The sequence below is a fragment of the Colossoma macropomum genome, unplaced genomic scaffold (assembly GCF_904425465.1).
Source record: "Colossoma macropomum unplaced genomic scaffold, Colossoma_macropomum, whole genome shotgun sequence".
Taxonomy (NCBI): domain Eukaryota; kingdom Metazoa; phylum Chordata; class Actinopteri; order Characiformes; family Serrasalmidae; genus Colossoma; species Colossoma macropomum.
The window spans coordinates 31,528,537-31,549,552 of record NW_023494789.1 but is presented as its reverse complement, the minus strand read 5'-3'; the positions used below and the strand labels follow the sequence as shown (position 1 = coordinate 31,549,552).

The window sequence follows — 21,016 nt, the reverse complement described above, 5'->3', positions numbered from 1 at the left end:
AAAAATATCACTGCACAGAAACAGCACAATCCCATTTTCAGAAGAGCTATTTTAGTGGGCAGCGGAAGAGAAAGGAGTGCAGTGAATCATGTGCAGTGGACACGTTTTGGTGGAGATGCGGAAGCTCTTACTCTGTGTGACAGGTTGAATTGTTTCTCCACAGCTTATGTGCCCCAATACAAGAACTCGACAACCAATTATGCCTCGAGATAACTCCACGGCTACCCCATTAGCAGACACTCCAGTCCTTGCATTGTCCAATCAACGACTGCTGTTGGCTCCACAGATCTTATATATTTCTACTCCACTTCTTTTGTGAATGTCTCAATATGTATCTTCAGTCATGCTAGATTTACGTAAAGATCAGTAGCGTGGCCTGAAAGAACACGGTTCTATTTGAATTGGAGCTAAATATTCTTTTTCTTTTTATTCTGGGTATGCTAAATGCTCTGATCTAAACAAACATCAGGGTGAAGGATAGGCTGTATGGAGGCCTCTGTGCTCCTTGTAATTGCCTGTAGTCTCTCGGGGATGCTGTCTGGAGCGCTCGGTAGAAATTCCGACTTTATTTGCTGACAACTGTGTGGGATGAGAGAGATGGCAAGAGCTCTGAATACGATCATTACTGGAAGGCTGGGGTAACAAGCTGCAGAGGAGGGAGAAAGAGAGAGAGAGCGAGAGAGTGCAGGAAGAGGAAGAGAGGGGGAGATGCTTAAAAGAAGCAAAAATGCAAAAGGACGTAGGAGACGTTAAGGCCGGATGGACAGGAACACACTTGGGGAGAGTGAAAAGAAAAAGAAAGAGAGGAAGCTAGAGAAGTTTTTCAACTCAGCAGTTAGATAATGGGAAATCCCTTCCTCGTTTTAAGTGACTGTTTGGCAAATAATTGTTTGGAGTCTGAAGTTTGCTTCTTTAGTTTTGATGTGGAGCTGTGAGGCCAAGTTAGCTACCAAAAATAGAAGCTCACCAATTAGCATCTATGCCTAAATCAAGTAAAACCATGTTGAGTCCTGTACAACATGCTGTACAACATACTAGAATCTGTAGAAATGGACAAAAGGACAGACTTTCAGGCTTTATAATGACTATTACTACTACTGTTTTAGCTATACAATGTACATATATGCCCCAAAGTATCCAGACATCTCTTCAAATTAGTGAATTCAGCTTTAAGGTGCATCCATTCCTGACGCAAATGTTTAATGGTGCACACTCAGCTTGAATAATCTCCATGCAAAAGCATTGCCAGTAGAATGGCATGTTCTGGCACAGCTGCACATGAGCCTAAGTTCACCATGCCCAATGCTAGAGGGGTATAAACTCCCCAGCATTGGGCTGTGGAGCAGTGGAACTGTGTTATCAGGAGTGATGGAGCTGAAATATCTTTCAAATGCGTTTATGATCCAGACCTAGTCATCCAACATCAGTAGCTGACCTCACTAATTCTGTTGTGGCTGAATGCAATCAAATCCTCACAGCAATGTTCCATTGTCTAGTGTAAAGCCTTGTCAGAGGAGTAGAGGCTGTTACTGTAGCAAAGAGGGACAAAATACCTATTAATACCCTTGATGTCAGAAGAGATGTTGGATGAGCTGCATACTACACACTTTTGGACACACAGTGCCCTTTTTTGTCCAATTAGTCCCTTAAAATCTCAGGCTTACTACATACTAAGGCTTATTATTCTGTAACTACAGGGACTTACGTGCAAACTGGTTGAGCTATTCTTAGGTTATAGACATGTCAAAGTCAGGTCAAAGTTTATTTATGTAGCGCTTTTTACAACAGGTGTTGTCACAAAGCAGCTTTACAGAAAAATCCAGGTCCAAGCCCCAGTGAGGAGAGAGGGAGGGAGGGAGGGAGGGAGGGAGGGAGGGAGAGAGAGAGAGAGAGAGAGAGCGCGAGAGAGAGAGCGCGAGAGAGAGAGCGAGCGCCGTTTATGGAGAGATATTAGTGAGTTAATAGTGCAGCAACTGATATTAGCAAACAGATAAGTTTTGAGTCTAGTTTTAAATGTAGAAAGTTTGTCTGAGTCCCGTACAGATGATTCCACAAGGTGGAATCACCTCCCCAAGGCGGATGTGTAATAAAACTTTGGGCCTGCCAGCGGGCCCTGGACATTTAAGCAGTTAAATTGGCTGTAGCTGATCTGAAGCTGTAATGAAAGCAGATGAAGCTTAGCACCATCAGTATAATGGCAAACAGCATCCACCTTTGTTGACAGTTTATTGTCTCACATAATTGGCTATACAGAGCCTTGTAGTTGTACTGCAAGCAATTAGAGACGACAACTTTCAATGACATTGAGTGCCATGATTATGTCATTAATATTTCACCGCACTGCACTTGTGAGTGGATGTTAGAACAGTATCAGTCCAGTACATGCATCAGTTATACATGCCTGGCAGGGATGTTCACTGTTTCTTAATGCTGTTGTCAGCTGTTTTTTTACAAGGTCACTATGACTAATAGCTACGCGAGACAAAATCTGATTGATAGCCTTATAGCATGTGCATGCTGTCTGTATTCATTCTTTATACTGCAGTAGAGTTTGAGTAATGTTGAGACTAGAGCATTTTGCACTGAACCACTCTTTAGTTGGTGAAGGCATGTATCATGCTCCAATTATTGCTTTTGATGGTGAAACTGCATTATAAATTCTTTTTAGATGCTAAATGCTATGGTAAATCTGGCCTTTAGGTGTATCTCACAGAATGAGTTATTGGTTAACCCTTTTGTACCAAGCCAAACAATGTCTTTATTTCAATATGTAAATAGCAGGATCTAACAAAGCTAAAGATTTGTGCGGTTGTTTGCAAATGTTTGGGCACCATAGTCAAATTATATTTGTGGATCTTCTAAGTAAAAAAAAAATAAACACATCCTCTACAGCAGGGGTGCACAACTCTGGTCCTGGAGGGCCGGTGTCCAGCACAGTTTGGTGATTTACCTGCTCCAACACACCTGATTACACTTATCTGTTTATTGCCTGGTTAAGTGGGTGTGTTTAAGCAGGGAAACCTCCAAACTGTGCTGGACACTGGCCCTCCAGGACCAGAGTTGTGCACTCCTGCTCTACACAGAGCACCCTTTTAAAGCACCCATTTTAAAGCACAATTACTGTTTATTTGACGAATTTAACATATTGAGGGGGAAAAAACATAAATTGCGGCCTGTGCAAGACTTGTCACATTTTATGCCCTGAAAGAAAAATTTGTATTCACTAAAATTTGCAGAAAAGTGTGATATTTAAGTGTGTTCCTTCTAGAAGATGCGTTAACTTATTTTCACCTAGAAAATAAACAAAATATTTATTATGACCGACTAATGCTTTTGCACATGACTGTCTATTTGTATTTTGTTTGTGTCACAAATCAAGCAAACACATTCATATGAATATACTCCACACTACTACTACTACTTTGTCAGCGGATATTACTGAGGTAAAGGTGGCAAAAACGAAGTTTCTGAATGCATAATGGACAATATATTAGGTAAAATATGGTTCAAAGGAATGGGGGGAAAAAATCCCTGCTTGCTATCAGATTTGCTCAAAGTCTTTCACCAAGCGAAGCCCACTGTTCAGTGGTCAGTCTGCTCAGTCTTTGCCCTCTGAAAGTGTGTATGCAGATGTTGAGAACACCCCTGCATTAAACCACTTCATTCCACTAATGAGCTCATGTAGGAATAACCTAATTAGTTCAACAGAGTGCAATAGGGCCTGTTTAGAATTCTCAGGACAAAGAATGTTGCCTGTGGTGGAATATCCCTCAGCCGAACCCTTCATTTTTTGTTGATTTTTTTTTCCAACATTAAAGATGAAGATATGATATTTTAATCACCATAAACCATATCACAATAAGCTTTTCTGAGAATATTGTGGACATTAGAGATGGCACCAATTGTGTACCAGGACAATATCAGCAGAGAATCCTGGATTGGACATTGGAGGGGAAATCATATACAGATTGAGGTGTTTGGCCATGAATACAGACAGTGCTTAAATTAGAAATAGGTCATTTTAAGGCTTAGTAATTTTCAATGAAAGAAAAAGTATTTGATCTGCATCGGTCTGTACTCAAAGTTTCAGTATTGGCAGGTATTGGAAAAGAAAAGTGGCATTGTGTTATGGATTCATCAGTAATGGAGTTCATCAGTACTTCAAGAAAACTTCCAAATTGTATGTTTCATTAAAAAAGAAATAAAACAATCGCAAGAGTGCAAGTAGTGTCGCTGTCTACATGAGGACATAATTGGTCCAGTCTAAATAGATATAGTGATGTGCAACAAAACACCGAATGTAGTTTTTACATTTTTTTTTAAAATGTGGCACTAATGTTGTGCTGGTTTTATCTATATTGTGATACACTACCATCAAAGAGTTCGGAATCAACATTTAGAAGTTGTAACAGTGTTTTGATTATTACGAAAGCAATTTTGTTGCAGATACAAGTATAACATGATTCTGGCATGACAATATTATGAAGGTTCCAATCAGTTTGTAGGAAGCTATAAACATTTCTACAATGAACAGAGCTATAAATGATTCCATAATAAGTGAGAATGCTGCATAGCATACAATATAATGATCACACGGAATGCCTTATATTTAAAAAGTAGTGACCAAATCTCACTGATAAACAGCTATTAATAATAACATTGTGACAATATATTACTATAAATACATCTTTACAGTTTATTATTTAATAATAAATATAAATAGAATATTTACTATTGTTTGTTACCATGTCATTTACTAACTTCTCATTGTTTCCAAAATACTTGAAATTATGAATAAACTGTTGGTTTACATTTTAGTTTTTAATTTAAAGTGTTTAAATATGCACTGTATAAATCAATGTTGAATAGAAATTAATATATGACAAGTGATTCCACACTTTTCAACATTAGAGTATGTGTTGGGGAAATATCTTCAAGTATGTTGATGTACAGTCTTATGCAAAAGTTTGAACACCCCTAGTCAAATTATATGTTTTGTCATAAGTTAAGAGATTCTCTGCAGGGAACACACTTAAAATTGACATTTTTTCAATTTTTGTATAAAATTTGTTTATTTGTTTTTGATTTCGGCTTCTGTTGATTTCCGTTGCTGTTTTGTTTAACCTATTGGAAATAATAAAACACATAAAATGTTCCATAACTTTTGCACAGACCACATTTTATGTTGTTTTTTTTTTCCAGTATGTTAAATTCAGTACATAAGCAGTAGTTGTGCATTCAGTTGTGCAGAAGTGAGCTTTCACTTATTTTCTCTTAGAAAATCAACATAGCTTGTAATGTGACCAAATGCCTTTGCATGCGACTGTGTTTTTAACACATTGTTCTCTCTCTTTCTCTCTCGCGCGCTCAGACTGAGGCTGATTGTTGTCGGTACGCAGTGGGGAGTATCCTGAGCGAGGATGAGGAGAAGCCTGATGAAGAGCTGCAGCGTCTGTATGAGAAGTTTGGGTTTAGGGTCATCTCCTTCCCTGAGGTCTCTTGTGCTGTGACTTCCTCTTTCCCTAACAGATGCCCGCTGTCCCCTATCTGTGGGGCATACAGAGTCTTCCCTGAACTGAACGCCTACATAACGGTAAGCCAGCATGTCCCACATGTAATTGATCCTTTGCCACTTACTGTAACTGAAACGATTTCCCTCAGGCAGTTTATACATGTTTTGACTCCGGTAGATCTGAAGTAAGCCAACAGATATATATGGGAGAACAGCAAATGAGAGATTGTGCCCTCAGGCGTTGTCTCAGGATGGAGCTCCATCTTCAGCAGACTGCAGACTCTAGAAGGCTGTTGACTTTTACTAGCTTTTTACACTCTCTGTCACACTCCTTCTCATTATACAGTGTGTAAGCTAATAGTGAGTAATGGAGAAGAGTGAGTGTTTGTGTTACAGACAGAGAGAGCAAGGAGAGGTGCTTAACAGGCTTTGAATGGAACGATAAGTAGGCCTGAAGGGTGGTGGAGAGATCGCTAATAAGGGCAGTTCATACTCGCTCACTGTTTTGCCTTGTTCACCGTGATTTCTCTCCTGAACTCAGTGGAGTGTTGGGGGTGTGGTGCACCATACGAGCTGCTCAGGCTTTCCAGGTTTGCTGACTGTTTACCCTATAGCCTCCCAAGTGAAGAGTGGGATTAAATAAGAGGTTTTAATGATTCTCAAAAACAAACAGGCTGCTTCATGTCGTCTCAAGGGCTTACTGGTGTTCAAACTTTTATACACAGCATAATGCTGAAGAGGTGCATTATTGCAATGGAAATAAACATTCTCTCTGCAGTTGCCTCAAACGTAACTAGTGATAAGGTTGGTGTTCTGTGTCTATTAGTGCGGTCATGCTGAATATTGATCAGGCTCTAATACTGAATAGGTGTCGGTGAAGCTTGAGCAATAAGACAGTCTGACTAATCATTAAACATTTTTAGACATAAATAATATACATTTAAGGTATTTTCAAAATGATTAAGCTGTTCTGTTCCATCCAGTATATCGCAGCAAAGCCTTAGACTTTGTTACTTTGGTACAGTAGTTGGTGATGTGCCCTGTTTGGGGAGGGAGAAGAAGTCCAGTCATTCACTCACAACAGCACAAACCAGCATCAGAGAGTTTGTAGATAGAAGAACTGACACTTAATTATGTTTTCCAGTTTCATTAGGCCATAGAGTGCAGGCGAATGCATTTGTTTGTTCAACCCAGGACAACATATACAAATATTTCATCACTGGTTTTGTATTTTTGTCCACTACTGAGTGCTGACTGGTGGGGAAGGTCCAATTATGGGACTTTCTCAACCAGTCAGCACTCCGTAATACCAGTCAGTAACAGTAATACTAGCATCATTCTGCCCAAAACCTATTTGCTATAGAAAAATGGAAAGACACTGATAGGTTTTGATAGATTTTATGTAATATATTCTTCTCCTTTCCAAAACAAAAGGAAATTCCCGCATGAAAGACTAGAAAAATATTTAAATTAACTTCTCTATTCATTGAGGACTTGCTTGTGGGCAGCCATTAGCATTCTGCGGTAATGTTCTTGTTATAATGGAAATGGACTGGAAAGTGGCCAGGCTCCCCTTAAAATTGGCTCTGCCAGCATGTTAGCAGACTTAGGAGCCTGGCTATTTTCATTTTTGAAGGAACTGTAAGAAGGAGTTTGAGGATCATCTCTCAGAACAAGCAGTTTTCTTAAAGGGGCCATATCCTACTTATTTTTTATGTTTTGTTTTTTCCCCTCAGGTCTATTTATGACGTGTTTGTACAAGCTATATCAAATTTGCTTAATAAACATGAGACAAATTCAGGTGTTGGTTACCTTTAAATCAGATGTAATTCAGAGCAATCAGAATAAGCCTTTTGTCTTCTTCACAGTCCAGAGTACTACTCAGACTGCTAAAATTTAGCATTAGGAAATGCTAATGATAATTATCTCAAAATGATTACTTTATTTTGTCAGTGATGAGTGATATAAAATACATTGTACCAAAGTAGTAATAGTATCAATATAAGATAAGGTCATTTATTGATATCAATATATTAATAAGTAGGGAAGCACAATCTGAATCGGTCAAGATTGGAATCAGCAGATTTTTTTTCTGAAAACAGTAATCTGCCAATTTATTGTTTTTATTTTTGCAGATCTATGTTGAAATTTTATGATGTAAATAACATTTATTTTTGTCATTTACTTTATTGGAATGAAGCTGCTACACTTATACCATAACTTTATATGATAATTATGCATTTGTTATTGTGCTGCATAGTGAGTCTCCTCTTACATTTAAATGCAGTTTGGTTTATTAAAGAGCAAATAATGTTGTTTATTTTCAAAGTTTTGCTTATAGAAAGTACAGAACCTGTGTTATTGTACATCGTATTATGACCTTTGGATTAAAAAGAGGCTAATAAGAATCGGGCAAAAAATAGACCATTGGCTAATTTGTTTGAAAAGAAGTCCAAACGAGAATTGGCGAAATATTCATGGTCAGTGCACCTCTATTATAACTTGTTATATTTACTGATTCTGATGTGGTATACAAATTTCTTGGCATCCCCCAAATTCTGTGTCAATATCTTCACATAATGCATATCCACATGAAGTACTGTTCCATATGCCTTTGTAAGCAGCTCCAGCAGTAATGGGCCACTTTGAGCGAGCGGTCAGAGCCCGAGAGATGGGTGCGGTCAGCTTGGCAGTGTTGGTATGCATGTGGTTTCTCCTGAGTGTGGGCATCACCATCTGTCTGTGGAAAACGCACAGTCAAGAGCGTAATCAGAAACAGATATGTGCACTCCAAGGATGCAGTTCTAAAATGCATTCTAAAAATGGGTAGTTATTTTCTGCCCAGGGACCCACACTGATATTAATATCATGCCTATGACTAAATTGTTGGATAAGTATGTAGGATGAATGAAAATTTTTTATATGTATATAATCCTTTAACCCCTTAAACCCTTGCGGTCTCTATGCAGATGACAGTTCCTCACTCTCATGATTACACAATGTAGTCTGAATGGTTTATAGTGCTTACTGAATAATTTATTATAGTTACTGAAAAATAAGTCTAGAGTTCAAGGTGGCAAACTCTAAGAACTGTTGGCAGTAATTACATATACATACTAAGAAACTAATTTGTAGGCTATTATACATATAATATAATAACTTACATATTGGTTTCTTAGTAGTAATTTTTCATAATTATTCACAATACCTGAATAATAAGTATTAAAATAAAAAAAACTGAATAATAAGCTTGGTTTTAATTGATCCTTGTGGTTTATGAGTGGCTGATTGTAAAGGAACTCTAAGCACAGAGCCGCAGCAGGCCGCTGTCCAGTTGCATAACCGTTCCCCAGATATCAACCAGTCCACATGATGTAAGAGAGTGAAAAGCAACATGTTTTTACCTCCACTGTAACTACTCTCTCTCTCTCTCTCACACCTCTCTCTCTCTCTCTCTCTCTCTCTCTCTCTCTCTCTCTCTCTCTCTCTCTCTCTCTCTCATATCCTGTCTCTTTCTCCCTTTTTCCTCTCTATGGCTGCCACCCCACACGCAGGTCATTCGTGCTGACCTGGCCAGTTGGACTGCTCATTAAGGGCAGTGCAATAGTTGCATGGCCACAGTAGGAGGATTCAGCTCTGACTCCATGCGGAGGTGTTACGGATGCGCAGGGTGTCTGGAGGTGTTACCGCTGTGCAGTAATCTTTGAAAGTGTGTTTGTGTGTTGTGTGAAGAGGGAATGAAGCAGATGAATAATGGAGAGAGATGTGTGTGTGTGTGTGTGTGTGTGTGTGTGTGTGTGTGGTCAGGGATATGTTTTTGGAATGATTTATGAAGTGAGTCTGGTGGAAGTTCAGCCTGAGAGGCTGCCATTGATGTAGACTAGTTTGTGGTGATGTTGCAGTAAAGCGTGCAGCCAAGAGCCTGTTTACCATCCACACGTGTCTCCCTGCATTCACACTACATTTACATTTAGAACACACTGTCATACTGTCATCTCTAGTAAATTATGAGGGGCTTGAGATGTCTTAAAGCATTAGAACCTCAGTCAAGGTCAGGAGTAAAAGGGGGTCTTTTTTGAACTAACCCAGCAATCTGCAGCTGCAACTGATGACTATTTTAATAACTGACTTTTATTTGATGACTCACCTGATATGATCATTATGCATCTTCAGCTTATTTCGTTTTCCCACTGCCATCAATCAAAGTTCAATTCGTTTGACAAGCCATTTCTGCTTTTACGGTGCTGTAAAACAGTAGAAACCACATCGGCCTCCGTGCTATTGTAGCGTATTGCGGTCTGTTATGCATGTGTGTCACAGGAGCATAATAAACATTACAGAGTGCTTTTTTAGGTTAACAGTGCATCAAAAATCCATATTGTTTTTTCATCATTGACATCATTAACTTTGTCAACTAATTGTTGCAGCCTTAAATCTGCAGTCTACAAATATGGAGCTACAATGACGATTGCAGTTTTATGCAGGTTTGGGCACCCTTGATCATATTGATTTGATTTTCTAATAAAATAAGTTCTGAAAATTTCAGTTGAGCGCATAGAAAAATAAGTAAAACAAATAAAATACAAAATGTGACCTAACTTTTGCACGGGCCACATTTTAGTTGTATTTTTTCTCAATATGTTAAATTCAGGCAGTAAACAGTAATTGTGCATTAAAATGTGCAGATGTCTTTTCTCTGTAGAGGATCAACAAAACATGTAATGTATTTTTTAATTTTTTATAATTTATATTTTATATACGATATTACAATATACTATGTACAATGAACTGTATTTTTTATATATTTTGGGATCTTTTCTCATATTTTTGTCCATAATTTCTATTTATTTGCTGAACTTACTGAACATGTGATCTGACCAGGCATGCCCAGACTTTTGCATACGACTGAATATTTCAGCAATCCAGAATTGGTCAATTCCAATGAATAAGCACAATACAATCATTTTGTGTATTTATTGGCAACTAGATTTTATATGTTTTATTGAAAGCATTGATTCCAAATCTGTGTAATGCACTGAACTCTGCTCCTATTTTTGAATTGTACTGTTTGTGTTCTCGGTGCCTGCGGCTCATGGGCCGTATGTGTGTGCGTGTTTGGTGTTGGAGTTGTGTCTGCTGGTACAGTTGGCACAGGGAGGTGGCAGCTTTGCTTCAGGGCAGCGGGTTAAACGGCACAGTGCCCCCCCACCAGCCACTACAACCACCTGCCACCACTGCTGTCTGTCCTCCACCACTTCCTCTTCCATCACTCTTTACTCCACTGTCCTCCTCCTCCTCCTCCTCCTCACCCCCCTTCATCCTTAACTCCCTCTATTCTCCCTTGCTTTTCTGTACTCAGGTACATCACTCCTCCTCCTACCTGCCCTGTAATCTTCCCCTCTCTAATAAACACCACCTCATTCTTCTCCATCTGCTGCGAGACGGGGGGCGTACAGAAGATGATTAATCTTCGCACATACACACACACACACACTGTCTGTTAGCAGGCGAGAAAGCAGCCTTTCTTGGTAACACATACACTACCTTTCAAAGTAATGTTTAATGATCTGACAGTTTCTTTTCCAAAGTATTGTTAAAATCACTTATTGAACATGTTTTGGCCCAAAAGGTGCTTCAAGAAGTTGCAGTTATTGCTGGCAGTAATAAACAGTTGTTGTAATTTTATATTAATTATTTCTGACCTATATCTTGGTGAAACAAGCAAAGACACTATAACTACTATAACTAAAATATCAATTAATACCACATTTGTGTTTGTAAGTAGAAGAGAAGATTTTTCTTAGGATTTATGAATGCCATTGTTGTGTTTACAGTCTTGTTTTGTAGAGAGAAAAGTCATCAGTTTCATTTCTGCCATGTTTGTCGTTTGTTGACATCGAAAAAGGGGGAAATGCAGACTCAAATGTATTGATATAAAATGTAAATGTAAGTATCTAAGGCAAGTCACTACGGGCAGAAATTACAATTGTCCCATCAATCATTTTTTCAGCTTTTTGAATGATTTGCATCCATACCACATCTTAAACTGTACACATAATGTTGAAACTCAACAGATATATGTATAGCAAGTTGAGTGAAGACTTGGCTCCGCCCACACTTGACACAACCACTTTATATCATATTTCACTCAAAAGCTTGTTTCCTGTAGAATCTAAGTAGAGTGCCCAAATGTGTCTATTACCTTAGTACTTTTGACATTGGTGCATGTTTTGGTCCACTGGTGCACGTTCTCTGAGGTCTCATCATCAGTTTTGATGCCTGTTCTTACTCAAAATTTGCCTGTTCTTACTCAAAAAAGTTGTTTTACTCAAAATTTGCTTTTCTCTACATTCAGAACCAAAAGTCTCAGCTTCTAGAATACCTGCTTTCATGAAACATTATATGTTCATTCATAACCACATTCTGAAGGACCTTACAGAAGGATTTCCTAACATATGACTCTAAGCTGGACTTATACTTGATTAAATTCTTCAAAACCTGCAAAACATTTTGCAGTAACAGTGCAAACTTTTTTTGGTTAAACAATAGACAGTGAGATTTCAATAATCTGTTTGGTAACATCTGTCTTCTGGAATATGCCTTCACAAAAAATAAAAATTAACAAATAAATGCAGTAAATTAAAATAAATAAACATTTTCTAACATTATCCAAAGGTTACAGTTCTGTTTTGTTTTACAAATATACAAATAATACATAATGAAGTAGATAATATCTTGCCTTATGTTATCAACTGTAATTAAGTATGTATCTATGTAGTTATATATAATTACCCTTATGAGAGTTTGACTGCTGATGACTGCTGATATTACAATAAGGTGATAATGTGTGTGCAGTTTGGCATTCTTCAGCATGTTGTTACAAATAAGTACACGTGAGTTTGTTTTTCTCAAAATAAAAGTTTGTCCTTAATATGCTAATGTAAACTGACAAATAATTAATGTTAATTTGTATTACAAACATTTTGGAAAGCAAAATCTAGGTGTCTCCAGACTATTGTGGGGCAGTGGAGGTGTTCACTCCAGAGAAGCAGACAGAAGGAGCCAGTCCTGATTACCCAGACTAAGTGATGCTGAGGTGCATGTGTGTGTGCATGAATGTGAAAGACCCATGACAGCTCGCGGGGGTGTGGAACTGGACAGACGGCAGGCCATCAGGGGATAGTTGAAGTCCTCTGAAAGAAGTGAGCGGTGAGGAAGTCAGGAATGAAGGGATAAAGGAAAGGAGAACAGTATATTAAAAGGATTTAAAGATTGTCCTTGACTACACTGGAGACTGAACAGTCTAATCAAAGTCACTTTATAAAACCTCACCTTCACACTCTGCTGAAAACAGACTAAAGAATAAAGTGATCAGTAATCCAATTAATGAAATCCCATTTTCAGGTCCAGTGCATGCTGGTATTTATTCAAGACATGATAGTAGTGTGTTTGTTTGAGTATAGACAACAGTCTGTTTTGTTAATAAAAGAAAACTGAGGTCATGTAGTTTTATGTAGGTAATGTAATTACCTCATCTATCAGATAAGCTTTATTGACATTCACATGTATTTATTTAGCAGATGCTTTTATCTGAAATGCATTTCAGTGCAACTAACTGCTCCCTCTGTTCAAAGTTTAATCCATCCAACATTTCTTTGATGTTTCTCTAAAGATTTCAGAACATGTCTTTTATACCTGCAGTTCTCAAACTAGGGGTCGTGCCCCTCTGGAGGAATTTTTTTTTTTTTAACTTTACTTTAAAAATGTAGAATGAGTGGCTGTAAAATGGTAGATGTTATTATACTTTATTCGAGCCAGCCGGTCACAAGCCTTTGTTTAAACTCAGAGTGTATTGAGGGTGACCCTCATTTGCAGTGAAGCTGAGCATCAGAATAGACAACAAAGGATTCAATATTGTAATCTTTGTTTTTAGCATATTTATTTTCAAAACGTGCCATATTTCGATCAAACCAAACCAATATCTGTAATAAAATGAGTGTAGAATTTATTGAACATTTATAATAATTGGTTATAAAAAATTCTCCCTTTCTAAAACTGATGCAGTTAATTCACCACCTTCAGATCGACACATCCTGATACACTAATGCATTTGTACACCCCAGTGGTCATTTCTCAATAATTCCAAGCACTGTTACAGTATTTGAAGGTGACTGCTCTATCTCCGCCCCCTCGACTCTTACCTGTTTGAGACTGATTCTTTTTGCTCAGCTCATGAATAATTCAGCTTCACCTTCCCCATCCTTTGATCTTAGTGTTGGTTGTGTTGACGGCCGTGTTTTAACGCTTTTCGATATGTGCATAGCTGCAAGAATCCACATGTTGAGTCAGAGTGAAAAGTGACTTTTTAACAAAGAATATCTGCTAGTAACTTATAAAACATTTTAAAAAATAAGGGCTTTTAAGGACTTCAGTCATTACAGTCGTTTACTTTCTGGCATTATACAATAATAAGGAGCTGCATTGTCAGAGTAAAGTCACATTATTTCTGCTCACACCTTTTTGTTGTTATTGTTTTTGGTTATTCTTGAGGCTTTATTTGGTATCTGTTTTTGTGATGCACGCTCAGGTTTGGCAGTTTGATTGATTGTGTACACATATCAGGCTGACAGACCACCAGGGAGAAAGAGAGAGAGGGGTGGAGACGGAGTAAGACAGAAATGCTCCCGGCTTCCAATCATGCTGAGGTGGAGTTTCTTTCAATTAGTATTCAGACCACACCTTTACCTCCATGATATGATAGTAGGCCTGCCCACTGACCCAGTTCACTCTCTCTCTCCTTCTCTGTCCCTATCTTGCTCTGTCACACATGCATGCATGCTCCTTCTTTTAGTCTCTCTGGCATTAATTCGGGCTGGCTGGCAGATCAAAGAAATGCTGGGTAAACACAATCAGAACACATCCAGTAAACAGAATAGAGGAGCCCATCAGAGGACCTGCTGCTTTCATTACGATAACCACACTCCACACTCTCTGCATAGCAATGCTGCATGGCTCTTTTTCACCATCACAACATCTCCGTGCCCGCATTGCTTCACTCTCCCTGCTATCTAGAGGCTTTATTATCTACCTTGTATTGGACAAGGTAGCTGTAACTGTGTGTGTTTCACCAACAACCACAGTCCACGGGCTAATTAGTGAAGTCCTCTGTTTGATTTTTTGTTTCTTCACTCATTATTGCTCTTTTCAGTTGCCTTCTTAAGAGAATAGTTTTGCAAAAAATCTGATTTAGACATTTTGTCCCCCCGACCCAGATACACTGGCTCAACCAAGACATGTCTGACACAGTTTGCTTTGAATGGACTGTTCACTTTGTTTTCTCCACTTAAAAAGACACCGAAGCGAACCTTACACTGTATTACAAGTGTTAACTCGAAACATTCTCAAAAACTAGGTGTTTGGTTTTTATGGATTTTTTTGTTATTCAGAACAATATAGAGCACACAGTAAATGATATACATTGTAGTTAACAGTCAGGTCCTGTATATCATGAGTAAAGAGCATAACATTTGAATTTGAAAAAGCTAAAAACAAATTATTTGGCAAAAGTGAGAACTGTGCTATGGGTGTTATATTATGGACAAAATCTCATTGTCTAGTGTTGCACTGGACCTACAAGAATAAAAGTACCAGAAGCTCACATCACAGACTTGCTATGTTGTTTCTAACACCGTATGACATGCTATTATTTATGTAACACACAGTAATTCTTATAAAATTTCAATGGAAGCACAGACAGAAATCTTCATTAAAATGCTTGATACTGCTGTTTTAGCTATGTGATGTACTTTTGTCCATTTCTATAGATAACAGTATGTCTGAAACCTCAAAAGCAAGTCTATTTGTGATCACTTAAGTTTGAGGCAAGTGTGTTATGATTTAGGCATTACGGATGTGCATTCCGAGTAATTTTGAGATTCAGTTATGTGTAAGAGTTCATGAATGGAGATTTGGTTAACCACAGGGAAGGAAAAACAATGGTGAAGTAATGCAGGACTGTAGGCATACCTTTTTAGGTGGCAGCACTGGTGTTGCACAAAAATCTACCACAAAGAGGAACATATTTTATTAACCAAAACTGCAGAGAGACATCGGTAGATTTTCGTGTTGAGTGAGTAATGGAGGCCACCTCTTCAGATACGCTAATGAGCTAACAGAGCTGACAAGTGTATTGGAAGCTGAAAAGGACTTGCTGTCTTTTTTACAAGGTATTTTCTCCTCAGTGAATGATGTTCCAACATGTTATTTGTCAGAGAAATGTATTTTCACTGTTTTTGGACCTAGATAACATCAGCTAGAGCTGCTTGTTCAGTTATTGATATAAGCCGCGTTATCTCTTCAGCTATGTCTTTAACAACATGTCTACAGCATGCTCGTGTTCAGGCACTCATGTTTCAGAGTAGCGGTGGGCATTATGTTATGGATGCAGTTACTATCACTATCTATCAAATATATCACTAAAAAAATTGTTAAAATAGAAATAGTTAATATTTCAGTTTAGTCAATATATTATCCAGCCCTAGTTGCAAGAGAAGTTGCTTTTCCAGCAGGGTTTGCTGAAGCTCCACTTTGAGAGTGAAGGAGGAGGGGGAGGAGAACTGTCCCTAGAAAGAGTGCAGAGAGGAGAGATGGAAAGAGGGAAGATAAAAATTCAGAGAGAAGCTCTCCTTGTTCTTCTCTAATTCTAACAGTTTTTATTCCCTCTCTCTCTCTCTCTCTCTCTCTCTCTCTCTCTCTCTCTCTCACTCTCTCCCTCACACACTTACACACACACACACGCACACTGTATATGTGGGCTGGCAGGCTGTTTTGGACCTGTTTGATCTTCACCAGTAGATTTCCATTTTTAATGAGCTCCAGCCCTCTTGTATCTCCCTTTCCTTCTCCCATTAGAACTATGCTAGACCTGGAAGACCACCAAAACTGTCCCCATCTTAAAGCTTTCATCTTTGAGAGAGGGGAGAAAATCAAGCTCCACTCTCGCTTCAGATCTGTAAAAAAGATCTGTCTATCCCTCCACTGTAAGTAGACAACTCAGTGCTGTGGGTCTGAAAGGATGTGTAGCTGTCAAGAAGCTGAAAAATGAATAACTTGTGCCTAATGATCGTTATGACTAGAAATTAAATGAAGGATTCGTGGCCTCTGACTTTTGCATGGTACTCAGTCAAACATTCTGCATGTCCGGAGTACGATAAATTCATCATCAAATATCAGTCAAACCTAAACATCTGTCTGATGTTGATATGCTGATTTTTAAAACAAGTATCTGCCGATACTGATTTGATCCAGGTATTTTTTTTCTTCAGTGTCTTACAGACACAGTATCATGGTCTAAAGAGGCACTAAACAGGGTTTTAAAACTAAATTCTGGAAGCACTTCTGTTTAAATGGTAAACTTTTGTCTGAGAAAGTCAGTCTGTACACCTCGTCTTGCACTGAGACCCAATCAACACCAAAGGCACTCTCTATACGCAATGTAAACCAGCTGTTCAGGGCTCCATATAGCAGAGGTGTAAACATTGCAGGGTGGCTGTTAGCGCTGTACATTTTACACTATTTTTCTGTATATTTATTGGGGAACCCTTTATTTGGATGCTGCAGTGTAGATGTTTTGTAGATGCTTGCCTTTCCTTTAACCTACATTCGACTAAATATCTTTTAAATTCACCTTAATTTTCCCTAACCCTGACTGTGGTTCTAATCCCAACGCTAATCCTAATGCTGTTGAGAATCAATTTAATTTGAACATCTGCATATAATCTGTTGGGGGCTATCCCAATAAAGTGGACCATATGATGATCTTTGTATCCATTGCTGTAGTTCCATCAATGAGGATGATGTACCTACACAACACTAGCTATAAATCTCATCTGGTTTCATGCTTTCTTCTATAGGTTCTGTATCAAGCTTGATGTTTGCTACATATTCACTATGTGAGAGATACAACTAGCAACAACACCAACAGGTGCCATTGTGATCCCAGTTGGTAACGCATTGTGATTTATCGAATTGTGTGACATTGATTGTGCTGCGTATCATATCTTGAACTAGCTGCAAAATCCAGCCCTTGTGGCAATGGCGACGTGGTGGTTCACGCAACGTTATCAGACAGCTCTACGGGTTAGGAGGAGAGTGCTAATAACCAATTCTGTTACAACAGCTAACAGGCACCCACTTTGTCTTGCATTGTGCTGAGTGATGGGGGGAGAGTGAGGTCCATATTGCTCACCCGGAGAGAGGGAGGCCAGTTTTGCTGTCCTGGACTCCTGCCCATGGACGGCTGTGGCATCACCGGGGATTTGTGATGTAAATGATTAACCAATGAACTGTTAACCGAGCAATAAACAAATGACCAGTGCTTAAAAAAAATCTACATCTATTACAGAAAATATCTTAAGATGGATTGATTTTACAATAAAATTTTAAATATCGAGAAATCTTGGTAATAATCAACAATATATATGTTCCAGTCATTTTGTAAACTTTTACATTTTTGGTAATAGCCATCTCGGTCAACTATATAGTAAGTATAAAATCTATATTTAGCACATAACCTATATTTATCAAAGTATAAGCGATGTCCTATGTCCTATGTGCAAGACGGTGTCCACCAGGGATTCAGTATTCAGCACTGCAATGTCAGACAGTCTCTCCTGACTCACAGTGTTTCTCTTGTAAGTTTTCAATCGACACAAGCAAGAAATATTCCTTTCACATGATGTGCTGCTCACTGACACGGCCAGGAACAACTTGAAGAGGTTACCGATGTTTACTAGGCTATCGCATAGATCTGATGCTTTAAAAAGTGCTAATCGTTGATTGAAGCCGATTTCTTCAAGTGGCGTAGCAATGAAGAAGGACAGCTCTGCACTTATCTCTTCTTTGGGAAATCCAAAGCAATGACTATTACTTGCCAGGTCCGCTTCAGTGTTTGTCGTAGAGGGTGTTGTTCAGTGTGATTAGGCTTTCCATGTCATTTTCCTGTAACCATTCAGTGTCATTTTCTGTTCAGTATACCAAAATACAATTCCTTATAGTAACCCATAGGAGAGTCAGCATCTGATCCAGTCACTGTCACTTTACCAGACCCCCTCCACGGACGCTGTGGGCCTTATTTTGAGCACAAAAGTCAACCGTGTGCTTGCAGAGTCTTTGAAAGTTGCTGTCTATTCCCATTGCTAGCAGAGTAGAGACTGTGTTACCAGCTAGGCTCTTGGCCATGGCATAATTCAAACTTGGTAACTGCAGGGCTTTCGATACACATTGCATTGCATAAAAACTCGTCACATCAGAATGCAGGCTGCCCCCTACTGTCATGGAGTCTCTATACACAGTAGATAGTTTTGACAAATATCAATATTCCATAGTTAAAGTGAGTTGAAGAACATTTTAGCAGGGGCAAATGCTGCAGTGCCCCCAGCCCCCAAATCATCAAAAATGTCACCCATGCTGATCGCCGTAGTACACAGTCTCCCTTGGGGTAAATACATGCTCTCCAAGAAATGAACTTGGACTCTCATTGAAGGTATTTTAAACCCTATTTAAATTCATGTACAGATTATTTGTGGTGAAGTGAACACATCATGCAATTTATTCTCACAGGATTCAACTAATTTAGCTAATAAACCATTCAGCCACGTAGTAGCAGGCAGCAACTGAAACAATCTCTCTCTCACTCTCTCTCTCTCTCTCTCTCTCTCTCTCTCTCTCTCTCTTTCTCTCTCTCTTTCTCTCTCCCCCTTCCCTCCCTCTCCCCACTTTATTTGTCTTTGTCCGCTTGAAGCTTGTTTGAGGCCACAAGCAATGTTTACATACCCCATTCACATCTGAGACCCCTCCAAATGAATATAAATGATGCTTTTGTAAGCATACGTGCGCAACCATGCTCATTTTGTGTGTGTGTGTGTGTCTGTGCGTGTGTGTGTTGCAATGTCTGCCTGGCACGAGAATAGACACTGTTTATTTTGACTGACTTTTTTCGAAGACAGCTTCCATCCATCTGGTTGGGTTTGCTCTGGACAGACTATATCATAGAGCCCCACTTAACTCTCCCTACCCTCAAAAGGCACAACACAACTCTGTTCACTTTCCTGGAAAAGCAAAAAAAGCATGTGTGTTCTCCGTCTGCATGCTGGCTTTGTACTCCTCCACCTCTCCATGCTTATCTTGTTTCTACTTCGTTCTGCTGCTTTGGTTTGTACATTTCCTTCGGTAAAATACGCCTGTATTTTCTTCTACTTTTTTACCCCCGTTATTAACCGAAGACTGAATAATGCAGAGAAACACGCTGTGTCAAGAATTGTCATTGTGTTTCGTTCATGGAATATTAGATATGCTTGAATTATTGAAATGTGCTCTACTAGAGCAGGATGCCACAAAGGCATTGCTGGTTTTAAAGAGCTAAGCTGAGGGAGACACCTTTTTTAGATCTGAGTTGGTTCATGGCTCACTTATTTTGACCCATAGGTCGCAACTAATTGGCTTTCTTTATTTAGCTTTGCTACAACGAGTAGATCTAAGAAGTCAGTGTGCATTCCAGTTTATGTGCACTATTGCAGTAAAAGGCTATAATGTCTTTAAAATGTGGGTAAGCAGATGCTAAATATAGCCCTGGTCTTCCCCAAGGGATGAACACAATGAAAGCATTGGGGCGGTAGGTCCCACCGCTGGGATTTGGGATGGAGACTCGGGGCTTTGCATGGCCGCGGGTCTCTGAGTGTGAAAATAGCCACATTTTCAGTGGGAGGAAAAAAAAAACAAAAAAAACAAAGATTAGAGAAGGTTGAACTGAGAGGATCTCACACTCTGCCAACTGTTTGCATGGTCATCTTACAGAGCACATAACATTCAACAGCAACAAGAATGCATTGACTGAGCACATTTGCAAGCTTCTCCCTCCTCAGAGTGTGTGTTTCAAAACTGACCATTCGCTCCTGAGTCCTTACAATTCATCTATGGGTCCCAAGCTGTGAAATAATTTCTGAATTCATTAATTTCATGATGTCAGTGTATGCCAGTGCATTTACATATATGTGCCTACTTAGCCTACAGCAGTTTACCCCCACCCATTCACATTGAAGTTATGAGGAGTGCTTTAGTCTGGATTGGAGATCTACATCTCTCCTGTGGGATCCACCACAGTATCTTGTGGTCTGGGGCTAATTATCAGTGTTCTGTGGGAGCGAGTGGTTAGCCAGGAGTGGGATATCACATATAAGTGGAGATATCCAGTTGTATCGGACTGCAGGGGGGCGGGGGACTAAACGTTTAGGTTGCAGACGGGAGTCAGACAAACGATGCAGATTTACTGCGGGAGCGGGATGAAATCTTATGGGAGACCTCTAGTCTGGACTGCTTTGTACGATACAGGACAACAAATAAGAACAGATATTTAAATATATCATTCTTAAAGGCACTGGAACAAAACATCATTTTAAAGAACAAAGAAAGGTTATGAAATGGTCACATAAAAATTAAAATTGATTT

General features: G+C 39.0%; 1 protein-coding gene across 1 annotated transcript in view; it reads left to right on the top strand.

Moving 5' to 3' along the window:
• The window catches only part of tex264a (testis expressed 264, ER-phagy receptor a), a 99,538-nt gene that overhangs the window by 19,457 nt on the left and 59,065 nt on the right, over positions 1–21,016 (top strand). The window contains exon 2 of the mRNA XM_036570974.1: positions 5,372–5,593. Coding sequence (XP_036426867.1) covers positions 5,372–5,593 — 222 coding nt within the window. The remainder of the gene's footprint in view (positions 1–5,371; positions 5,594–21,016) is intronic.